We start from the raw sequence: 12,398 nt of genomic DNA, 5'->3' as shown, positions 1-12,398 counted from the left end.
TTTTTATTACATAGCATTAGTAATTATATGTATTTGAAAACTAAGCAAAAGTAATAATATTTTGTTTTCAGGCACAAAACCTAGCAGTGAAAGAATGCCTCCAATGTCTGATTGTCTCCAGACACAATCCTTACACTTGTCCTCTGGGCAAATCCCATTGTAGCATTGTAGGCTGYATGACTCTGAGACCTCCAAAAAACTTTTTCCTTATAGGCAACTATTTCCAATCGTTTAAACAGACTGTTTCAGAATACACACATGCAGTTTGGGGTTGATAGGTTGATATATTAAGCTATCTTGTCTTTGAGACAATTAAAGTAAATGTATAGACTTTTAAAAGTAACCATTTAACTTTACTAATRGATGAGTCCCCATTACCAGACCAGACTAAAGGAATCTTTTTGATTGTTCTAATTTCCCAAGAATTCTAAATCTTGGGCAACTATCCTCAGGGCAGCCAGAACTCTACTTTCTAATGTTACTTCTTTTGCCTTTTGGTGCTTGCTAGAAAGAACAGTCCTTTTAAGCCAGTCTGTGTTGTCTCTTTGTGACTCCTWGCTTGGTTCATTCACGTGCATGTGTGGTGAAGGTGTGTAATTGTGCTGCACAACAATAATAGKCTTCATTGTTTTGGAGAAATAGAGAAATTGGTCACTACAGGTAGAGCCATTAAGCAGGYCATGGTCACACCAGCCCCATGTTACATGTAGCCATCCCCTACCATTAYTTTTTTCCTGTATTTTTGCATATTTGTTCCTTCCCAACCCACTTTAATCCATCCCTTTCCCTGATATTGATTCTTTTCCTAAATACTCCATAATTAGCCTTGAGCAATCCCAAAATGCTCTTTATGTCACAATGATCTCTGTATCCCTGAGCAGGGTCCCTCCATGGTCTCTGAGGTGACTGGAGAGCTCTTAGACTGAGCTGTGCCCCAAACCCTGGGGCTGAGTCTCACCAGGGACAGTCCTAGAGAGGCCAGGGTAGAGGTTGGATCTCTGTGCTGGTATTGGGGTTCTCCCACTTGCCCGGGACCCTCTGCATTTCTTCTGCACTTGTGGCGATGGGCCTGGGATGGTCCCAGGGGAGCCAGGGTGAGGTGGCATTTGCCTCACCCGTCCACTGGCATGTCCCTGTGGTCCTCTGAGTGTGCACAGATGAGCTTTTTATTGCCTCACTGTCCTGGCTGCAGAGGGGSCAGGTTGCTGTTCTACAGCAGCCACATCGTTGCTGGGGGGATGGTTTTGGGGGCCAGAAAAAGTGAGCACACACCCAGAAGCAGMTCATTTTGCCTCACTCTCTCTATTGGGAGATCAGCTCTGTCTGGATCGTCCTCTGCTGCTGCTGCTGCTGCTCATCCTGTTCCTATTCCTCTGGGATGTGGCTTGGGGAAATCCGTGCCTCCAAGACATGGTGTTGACAAAGTGGGACGGCTGTGTCATGGAGTCAAAACCCCAGGGGAGCCAGCGCAGCGCAGTGCCAGTGCCAGAAGCAGCGGTGCAGAATCCAGTCCAGCTTCTGAGCTGGCAGTGTAGCATGACACAGTCTGCCTTTCAGGGGTTTGTCCACCATGGTTTTCCACTGTCTTGGGCTCAGGGACATGGAGAACCAACCAAAGGAAGTGCCACCATTTTGTCTTTGTCCCAGAGGCCATGTGGAATTGACTTACAGGGAGCGTCCACCATCCTGTCTTTGTCATGGCAGCCACACAGAATTCAGCTGAGGTGGTGAACACCTGTAGTATGTAAAGCACCTTCTCTTTTTGTATACTTTTGTTATTGATATTGTTGCTGTTACTGTGTTTCTTATTCCATTGCTTCTTTTTTTGCCTTTTAGTATCTCAATCCATAGTCTCTGTCCCTCTCTTAGTGGAAGGGGTGAGGGGAAGGGGAGTGGCTTATCTGGAGTTTAATTTCCATCTGGTGGTAAATCACCACACTAACCTAACACATTCAGCAGYATCACTGGCTTTTCAAAAGCAAGTTAATATGGGAGGCAGCATAACATACCTCTTTGAGCAACAATGRTATAAAGATATATTTTTCTTTTCCTAGTAAGAATTCAGATAATCAGACTTTTTATGTGGTTAGCATACAGATACTTTAATTACTCCTTTCAGCTCATATCAAATTAACATCACGTTTATTATCAYGTTATCATAGCTGTATTATTGCTGTAACTTGGCCTTTTCCAGTCAGCCAAAACTAATACTAACAAGCAGTCAATTTAATTTTCTTTTCTTTGTTTGCTCTTTGAACAGGCAAACAGAATTATTATAATTTATTTCATTAAAATATTGGAACTACCAATTGGATTTAAAGTTATGCATAATTAATTTTTTTGTTCAGCAAATTTTTCATCTCTTTCTAGCTTGCATTTTTAGTAATATTTAGTGCCCCATTTTTAACATGGTCAAGAAAAACAGCTCACTAGCATCTAAAAAACCAAAACAAACCAGGACTGCAATTGCACATCTTAATGCATTAAGTAAGCATAGTTTTTAAATGTTTGACAAGCTGAATGTATAAATTTAAAAATGTAGTGTCAAAGGGGTATCCGAATCATTGGTGTTTGGATTTCCCCTTGAACCATATTAATTGTCCCATCTTCCATCAGATTAATGTAGAAGTTTAAAGAAAATTTTAAAATTTAAAAATTTTATTACGTAGAGTGAAGTGTTTGTTTTGGTCTTTGTTGTTATTTTTTCTCCACACATCCCTTGTATGTTTCTTTTCATTTTTTGTATTTTTATGTTGATTTCATCAATAAAAATATTTGTATCCCAACTTCTCTGTGTTTACGTGTGAAATTCTTTTTCATAGTTTCAGAGTTTCTAGTCAAAAGGAGATACGGTTTTAAACAGCCCTGAAAATCACTGGAACAAATTACATTGCAGTGACATGCTCTGCCTTGTCTTCATGTCTGCCATACCAGCAGCATTGATCTCATGGATATGGACAGTCACAGTAGATATAATTGGATACAGTTCTTGTTCTGCCTTGTTCCTTGGTGGGGAACAAGGGGGAAAGATGTTACAGTTATTTAGTCATGAACTTTTATTTCTTTTTAATTCCTCTACCCTCACCTATGCTGATACACGAAGACCTTTTGCATGTTCAGTGGGAGTTGCAGAGTATATGATTTCTCTTATGCCCGTGCTTCAAAATGAATACATTCCCCGGAGGTGAAGTATCTTAATGGGCTTAGTAGGAGATGAAAACCTAGCGCTTCTGAGAAACAAAGCTTATCAATGTACACATAATGATGGTCTTGGGGACGTTTTGTATCCCACAACATTTTTTTTGTTTTATGTCCGGGGTGGTCACTGCCCCCGCCCCACACCCCTGCAGCTCTGGGAGTATTGTGRTAGTTGACWGCCAGCCCGAGATTTCCTGTGATTGTTGGGGGTGGGAGCAGCGAGGGGCGGTTGTTTTCTTCTCCCATATCCTTGTTTGAAAGCCCCCTTAATTTCAAAGTTATAATAATTTGGAGGGAAGGGGCGGGGGGTCATATTCTCCATTCCAAGGGAGCTTCCTGCCTTCTTGACAGGCACCTGTCTTTCAAACCAAGGCAATGACTTAAAAGTTATGATAAGGAATCCCCTCCTTTTTTTTGCATATTTTTAGCTTATAGAGTATACTTGTTTAGCTTTTGCTTATTTCYGGAATGATAGAAGGTTGTTTTTATATCTTTGGTTTTCTTTTTAAGAGGAAAGAGCCCCACAATAGCTTTTACTATACAGCTAAAACTAATCTGCTTAAGTTAAATATTTATTTCATAATTACAAGAAAAGAAAGTTTCCAAAGCAAAATATGGTTAATGGGTGTGTTTACTTTCAGAGTAACTCGGTTCTCTGTTGCAGWGTGTGTCAGATAAAGTATTCTATTTTTATCAGATTTTCAGAGAGGTTCAAGAAGGTATTAGGTATTTTTATAATTATGTACCAGAAGTTATCTATCTGTTGTGTTTGACTACAGTCAGGATTTAAGAAACAGATAATCMTGAAGTCAAACAAAAAATATAATAGAGGCTGATTAAATAAATGTATACTAATGGAAAACCATGAGTGAAATAATGTAAATCAACTTGCAATTGCGAGTTCTTTCTCTAAATTTTCATAATTCACTCAGTCTGCCTATAAATGCTTGTCTGTTCTTTCTACATATTCTTTAAAACCTTTGAAATGATATTTTAAATAAGTGAAAAGAATTTGCGGTATGTGTGGTACTTTTAGTCAGGGGTTTCATATATAAGTATGACTTAGAGAAAATTTCAAAAAGAAAAGTAGYAAAAGCATTTGATAAAATCAGAAAGGCAGAAGAACATGTTATTTTCTAGTCTTTAAATGATGCTGAATGTAATTTTTCCTTTAAATGACACAATAATTTATATTTTGTTAMATTATATTATCAAGAGAGTAAACCAGTCTTGATATGAAAACATCCACAAGAAGATAATCCAACATCTTTCTTCACCATTCTTTTCTGTGCTTAACGCAATTACTGTTAAACATGTAATCTAGTACTGCTACAAGTAATATTTCTTTCTTAAGTGTCTAGTAAAATATTGCTTAWAGGCTCCGACATAGCTTCTCCATGCTATCAGCACAAAGAAGATGTCAATGTAGTAACAGTATTTGAGGCTTCAGCCATTATTTCTCATGGTGTTATCTTCCCCAGAACTATTCAAAAGACTACATCTGAAGTGGCACTCAAACAAGGAACTGAGTGGATCTTGTTTTATAATTTATTTTTTAGAGACAGATCCTACAAAGTACTACCCATGTGTTCTGCAATGCTGAACATTCATAGAGCAAATTATGTTGATACTGTTTTCCAGARCTGTGGAGGATATCTGCAGTCATTGAAGACTTGATGCCTGCTGGACTAGTTTTATTATGATATACATTGAAAGCACAAAGTAGCTAAGGCAATCCATCRGGGCAAGGGGCCAGTTAGGAGACATAGAGAAGGTTAATGGAAAACAAATGACTGTGCTCCTTTTTAAACTTGCAGAACCTGTGTCAGCTTATACACATAGAATGAGAAAGATTTGTGTAAAAATCTATTGTGACACCAATTTATCTTGAYGCCATTTATTCACTAGTACTGCATGCAGAGATTTCCAGCACAAGGAGCAGGTGGAAGGTCTGATAGTGACAGGCAGTACTTTGCTGAATTGATGGAACAAGGAAGCCCACTGATCATGAACCTACAGCTTTTACTGGTAGCCGTATAGTTGAAACATTTATGCCTGCTGTGAAGCTCTCTGGAGTTGTAATACCGATTAGTAGGGGAGATTTTGAAAGCTGTTAGTGAAAGATACACTGGGAGAGTRTATTGGAATACTCTTCAGGCAGGGAATACAGGAACAGAAAAGGGATGGGCTATTCCAGTGAGTTGGTTTAAACTAGAGATCCTGTGGAAGACTGTGATGCTTCTGTGGGCAGCTGAGAAGAAAAGCTTGTAAGGATCCTTCCAGGTTTTTGAGTGTGGTATCTTGTTTTAGCAACAAATTTTTTATAGATTTCCCTTCGTAAACTGAAGTGAATAGTAAGATTGAGAAACATTGCTTTTTTTCTTATTCTCATAAATACTAAATTTCTAGAAAGAATTCATGGTGCAACAGGCCATAGTGAAGCAGAAGAAAACCTAGAAACAGGAAATCTATTTRCTGGTCCCACATGACTTTGACTAATAAGAAAGAAATGTTTGATCTGTAAATATAATTTGGAGAGGACATTGATGCTGCCAGATGTGAAACTGTTGATTATTTATTAGAGGGCCAAAAAAAGGTATTACTCTCATAGTTGTGTTTTTGGAGGAGAACATGAAAAGATTAGTCATTAGGGCAAGCAAACAGAGCACTGGAGTGGATCCTTCAATCTGAATTAAGAAAATAATTTGTTTCACAATAGGATTACTCAAACTGAAGAAAATCAGAGCAGTGGAACTAAAGGAAAAGGAAATCGATGAATTCTGCACTGTACCAAGATTTGTTAATTTCCTTCAAGAATAATCTTCTGCATGTTCTTGCAAACACATCACTGTTTTTTTACTGAAATCTGCAAAATATTTGTTAGTCTTTGTAATATATATTTACCATATATAAAAAATACTGAAAATATTCGGGTTACTCCTCAATATTCTGAATTAAACCAGCACACTGTTCATACATATATATTTTTTGTAGTGACACAGAGGTTCAGGCTKGACAGGAAAGGTTCTTCTTGTGATCAGCAGATACTGGGCAATATGCTGTTCCTCTTCACCTTCAAATATTTGTACTTAGTAAAAATCTGCAGTGAAAGGCAGCCAAGAGCTGAACTCAGCAGAGCAGCAGCGGAGCAGCTTGAGGAAGTACCAGCAGATGATGTCAGAATATTTTAGCTTTGAGTAGTAGCCAGTATTTGAGGTCTTGGAGGTTATTTCACGCAGGAAGAAAAACTGTTAAGACACTCATGTATTTGGGTAATTGGGGAAAAAACATATTATGTCACCTAAATTTGGGTTAAAATGCATTTTCTTCATACATGTTCAAATATGTTAAAAACTAAGAGCTGCATGGAAATCAGAGTAGATTTGAATGAAGCTTAACAACTTGAAAGGTTTATTTTCATGATCCATTCAAATAAAACCAAACATATATTATTTTCATGGCTGAGTTTATTTCAGCTGTAGMAAAAGTTTAAGGAATACCCACTGGTACTTTCCAGTATGCTGATAATATTTTCTTGGACTTCGAGCACTCAGCTCTCTCCCCTCCTCCCTGAATAGGTAACTCATCTCCAAAAGACTCTTGAAGTTATGTTTAMCAGAAAAGATGAGGTGAGTTAATTCAGTAAGCTTAACTGAATGTTTAAGTGAAGACAGCAGAAAGCTGTGCAAATTTTAAAAAGTAATCACTTAAAAGGTGGAAAGTGATGATCACTTCTAACATTATTAATGTAAGCCCATTCCTCTTTTTGTGCTGTTTAATGGCAAATCATCTTTGAAATCAGGGAAACCTTTTTCAGAAGAAGCAATGAGGAAGTGAAAGACAAGTCTCAGACAGGGTACTCAAGTGGGATTTAAATYGTTATAAAATGTGTAATTTCTTTTATTTACAGGAAGGGTTGAACTGGTTCACCTGAACAAATGTGCAGTGATCTCTGTTTCTTTTTCAGATGTTGAACAGCTTTTATTTTGAAGACTATGTTTGCTTAATAACTTTTAAAACTACTTGAAAACACTATACAGGACACATGCGAAAACTTACACACTCAAGTATAAAAGAAAAARGTTTGCTTTTTAGATATCAGACTATCCTATTTAACCTCATGGTTCCATATGTCTCACAGATACCTACATTTGGCTGTTAAGGTTCTCAAGGCATAAACACTCATTTCCCCTAATTTTAACTGTCTAAAATGTAGGGGTCTAGCTTTAGCAAGTGTTATATGTTTCTGTTATTTTTTTATGGAGAGCAAAAGGCATCTCCAGAGGATGATTCATGATATCTATGTTAGAAGGGGATGAATCACCCCCTTGAGTTAGCTATTTTTCTTCATGGAACATGCACTTAGATGACTGATCTTAAGTGTTGTGAATACCTTACTGAATGTCCTTTCAGTGTGTTACAGAATGCCTTTTTCTTGACCTATGAAAAAAATCCAAATATAGAGACTGCAGGACCTGTTTCAAAGCATGACAGTCAAAAGAACCTCTCGTTCTGATTTATGCTCTCTGTGTTTCAAATAAAGCTGTTGAGTATAATTTTACCTCATCCACAAGAAGCGTGCTTCAAATGTATAACAAACAACTTAAAGAGTGACATGTCACAAGGAATTTAAGTGATGATTGTCATTTTTTACTCTCAAATAGGGTCACAGGACAAGGAGAAGAAGGAGAATATAGTTCTTTTCTCTGTTCAGTCCTTAATAACTCTRTGGTTTTGTTACTCATCCATGTAAGCAATATGGGTTTTGAATCCTCAAAGAACTGCTCACGTTTTGCATGGCACAGATATTAACAAACAGAGAAATTCATACTGGTGGAGGGACCACCACTCCAGACAATATCTTGGATTTTCACTGCAAGAATTGTGTTGTTTGTTTTCCATTAAATATGGAATAATTTTAACAGGCTTGTTATGCAGCCTGAAAAACAGAACACAAGGTGGCACTTCATGGAGATTTTTGTACCTGAGTCTAGAAACTGATCCTAAGAAAACTGTATCCATGAAGTTTGCCCTTCCAAAAGGCCTTGGGGATATTAGTCTTATTGTCTGCATTGATGTCTCTATATAATGTACAGTTTCTGTCTCAGAAGAAAACKCCACACTGCTATCATAACCATTTCATACTGTTCAGCTACAATTGTGTTTCAACCATCTTTCATCAYCTGAACACCTGTTTTCCAGGTTTAGGTGTGAATGACTGCACTTGCWCATAGCACAAAAAGTACTTTCTGCAGCACTTGCTCAATTTCAGTAGGCCACCTTTTCTCTGAAGCCAGAAAAGCATTACAAATACAGTGTAGAAATTAATTCAATGGAATCATGATTCTTAATGCAATATTTAAAGACAACTTGCTCTTACTACCACTTCACTTCTTAGAAATCTGCATATGGTTCACTATATAGTGCAGTAATTATATAATCTATGGCATGTAGTGACAGAACATATAACTGACATTCTGTAGTATGAATTTATATATTGTGAGGTACTAATTAYTGTCATACAAGAAATGCTTGAATTGAATTCTTGTTTCTGTTTGTACCTTGGATAAATAAGTGCATTTTGAGATTATCAATCCCTGCAAAAGCATTTAATATGAATCAGGGAATGATAAYTGTTTTTTGTAATTTTTGGTAACTGACCTGCATCATGATGTCATWAGCATTCTGATGCAGTCAGTCATCAGCTATTTTGCAATTGCTATTGTTTTTTGGCACAGTAGTTTTTGAATTGTCCAGTCTCRTTCCACAATTATTTTCTACATCTGATTTTATTTTCCATTGCTCAATTTGTTCCCACATAACTAATTCATATCCTGTGAAGATATCCTATATTTCTACCCTTTTCTCTTACCATTACAATTATAATTCTACCCTGTATTCCTTATTGTATAGCTGCACTACTGTCTTCTCATGTGTCTTCCTCCTTGGCTCCTGATCCCACCTACAGTGCTCTGACTATTTAGTAGGGATAGGCTGGGAGTTTATCAGCCATTCAGCTGACTAAAGAGAGAAAAAAGATATTAAACCTCTGATGCATCTGTTCTTTCTCACAAAACTTTGCCCCTTTGAGAGCTCTTACTCTCTTTATTCTTTCTAATTCAGATGAAATTGCTCTATAGATTCAAAAGGATTTAGGTGAGCCAAATAATGTAACACACTGTGTAAATCTCCTTGGGAAACTGAACTAAAACCATGTCTACTGATGAAGAGTGAATTAAATAAAAGCAGATGTGAATATCAYATTTAAAGCTTGTAGTCCTTCAACGTATGTAGATAATGTTCTGTACAATTTATGAAAAAAAAATAATTTCTTWAAATGTTTAAGATTTTGTTATATGGAATGGCAAACACAGGAAATCTGTACCTGTAATTAGGACAGGCTCTTCTTTTCTTTACACGTAAAGAAACTTGAATCCAAAATATTGCTAATCCTGATAATACCTGTTCAAAAAGGACATGTTCTGAAATACATGATAAATGGTTGTGCTTTTGAAAAAATAAACAAAACCAAAATTTTATTTGGATTATCACAGAAGCTGCAGTTATTGCAATCTGCTGTAGATTTCCTACCTAGCTTTGTATTATTGTAATTCATGATTTAGCTGCTCTATGTTCTTTTAATGAGGTTTATAATTAATTACCTTTTCTTTGTTTGCTTGTCTTCTCAGTGAAAAAAGCAATTGAACTGAAATCAAGAGGAGTCAAGATGTTGCCCAGCAAAGACAGCAACCACAAAAATTCAGTCTGTAAGTTGTTTATACCCTTATTTTTAGTGACTGCATATATCTTCTGGAGTCTCAGTAAATATACAAATCAAAGAGAGACATGAGGAAAGCTATGGTCATATAATGGTTATTATGCTTTCAATTGTCAGTGAATTAGAACTCTACTGATAATACTTTATTGAGTGTAGAAAGGAGAATATGGTGGTGTAAAATACAGTATGTGGAAAAAAMCCCTCCATTTTATATATTGCTATATTTTCATATATTGGATTATTTAGAATTCAGTTGTGCGTGGCAGATTAGAAAATCCAGGCAGAAAGGTTCCATGCAGAACTGTGCCATCAAWTCAGTACTGGGGACAGTGAAGGTATCTGAGAATTTTCTAAATTTATACTTTGTGATCTTTTTTCTTCCCTCCCTCAATGTGGCAGTTAAATTCTTCCCTCACCTTGCCACATGATGTCCTGATGACTGCCTCTTTCCAGTCTCACACAGYGGGGGTTAAGTACTGCTGTAATTCCCAGCTTCTCAAGAAGATGGAGATCRCATCACCTTCCCTTCATTGCATGCATAGTGCACTCTGGAATGATATCTGTTTGGTCCCTTTACACCTTTATCCCCATGTAAAGTGTAAAACTAAAAACGAAATACTATCTAAGGGACTATAAAGTTGTTAGTTTTTTGAGTATCACTTTCTCTGAGCTGGTAATAGGAGTAATAGCCTGAGAACACTTTCTCCATTAATTAGGCCAGTCTTGAATCAAGAAAAAGAGGATATTTTTGAGTTTTGAAAGCTAAGAGTCCCTTAGCATCTCCCCTCCCAAAAAAAAAAAAAAAAAAAAAAGCAAAAAAAAAAAAAAAAAGCCAGAGGGTAGGCCAGTGTTCACACAGAACTCATTAAAAGTGTTAATGTAATGACTAAGGTGTACTCAGATAAATTAATTCTTCATGTAATAACACTGAACTTAATGAAGTGAAACCTATGCTGTGTTTGCCTTGTGTGCTACTCTGCAAGTACAGAGACAATGAGTGTCTTGAAAGCTGATGTCTAGGGGATATGATTTTGTCTCTGTGTTTCTTTTGTGCATTGTTTAATGCAAAGTGAGTTTTTGGTTTGCTCACTGGAACAAAAGAGGCATGACAATTTTCGGCTTAAATATTGCATGTTGACGGTGTGTCACTGAAAAGGAAYTTTTTGTGCAAGGTGTAGCAGAAAAAGTTGATCCATCTCTTTGGTGTTTGTATCTGAATGGGTGATCATTACATTATTTATAAGTTACTTCTGGGAGCTGTGTGATCTCTGCTTACGCTCTCAGAGCACATGCTGTCAAACAACACATATAATTACAGAAAGTGGAAGTAAGACAGGCTATGGAAGAAAGTATTAGAAGGCAGTCTGCTGTTTACCTCAAATGAAAATCATATTTTTTCTTTTTTTTTTTTCTTTTTGTTTTCACTTCTAAAACTTTATGTCATGTCTGACTTTCTATTGTAAATATAGGAAGTGCTTTATTGGTATTACCATTACTTTCACATATATAAAGCTTTTAAAAATGATAAGGTTGAAATACAAAAAGTTGAATTCAAATGGATTTTGATGCTCTTTCTGACATAAGCCTTAAGTATTTAACTATTTTTCTTGCCCATACTTATATAAACAGAAAAGGTAATTGGGCATTTGGCTTCAGAGAARTGATAAAAGTGGATATTATCATTTGATACCAATTAGTAAATTTCTAAAAAAATCATACATTAAATGCTAACATTGTGTATGCCAGATTTTTTTAATATTCCCTCTATTAAGCAGAAAGCTTAGTTTTGGCTTTTTGGCTTAARGACAGTAGATGGAATGCAAGTATCAGCAAGGCAAATGCTGTGAGAACATAGCCAGTGCATCCCAGGACCTGCAGCTTTCCCACAGCTCTTCCTCCCAAGCAGAACCTGCAAGCAGCTGCAGCAAACATTTCACAGTGGCACAATCTGTTAGGATTTAGGTAGAACATGTTACCAGTGTTAACAATGATAATAACGTCACTGATAATTCCTTGTGGAATGCAGAACAGTATTTCAGTCTTTCAGTCATGTGCAGTTGTACCTAGCTCGCTTCCTCMTGGACCTGCCTGGATGCCTGGATGCTTCCTTTCTGATCTTTATAAAGAGTTATTTAGCAAAGTATGGCTTTAGGTTATAGTAGATAACCTGCCTTGGTAGATTTACTGCTGGAAAAAAAAAATCATTCTATATTGTATTACTCCCCAGGGTAACAAGAGGGCCTTGCTATTGTTTTTTGGTGGGGTTTTTTTTTGTTGTTTTTTTTTGTTTGCTTGCTTTTTGTTTTGTTTTGTTTTTGTTTTTGTTTTGTTTTGTTTTGTTTTTTTTGTGTTGGGTTTTTTGGTGTTTGTTTTTGGTTTATTGTTTATTTTTTTGTTTGTTTTTGTTTTTGTTTTTTTTTTT

At 36.6% G+C, this 12,398-nt stretch overlaps 1 protein-coding gene across 1 annotated transcript in view; it reads left to right on the top strand.

Moving 5' to 3' along the window:
• CSMD1 (CUB and Sushi multiple domains 1) overlaps positions 1-12,398 on the top strand; it is a gene marked incomplete at its 5' end in the record, with an annotated part of 494,218 nt that overhangs the window by 136,146 nt on the left and 345,674 nt on the right. Inside the window, one exon of the mRNA XM_057371364.1 lies at positions 9,888-9,965. Coding sequence (XP_057227347.1) covers positions 9,888-9,965 — 78 coding nt within the window. The remainder of the gene's footprint in view (positions 1-9,887; positions 9,966-12,398) is intronic.

Source organism: Malurus melanocephalus, unplaced genomic scaffold, assembly GCF_030028575.1.
Source record: "Malurus melanocephalus ecotype Western Australia unplaced genomic scaffold, MMel_1.1 scaffold_6, whole genome shotgun sequence".
NCBI lineage: Eukaryota > Metazoa > Chordata > Aves > Passeriformes > Maluridae > Malurus > Malurus melanocephalus.
This window is presented reverse-complemented; position numbering and strand designations above follow the sequence as displayed.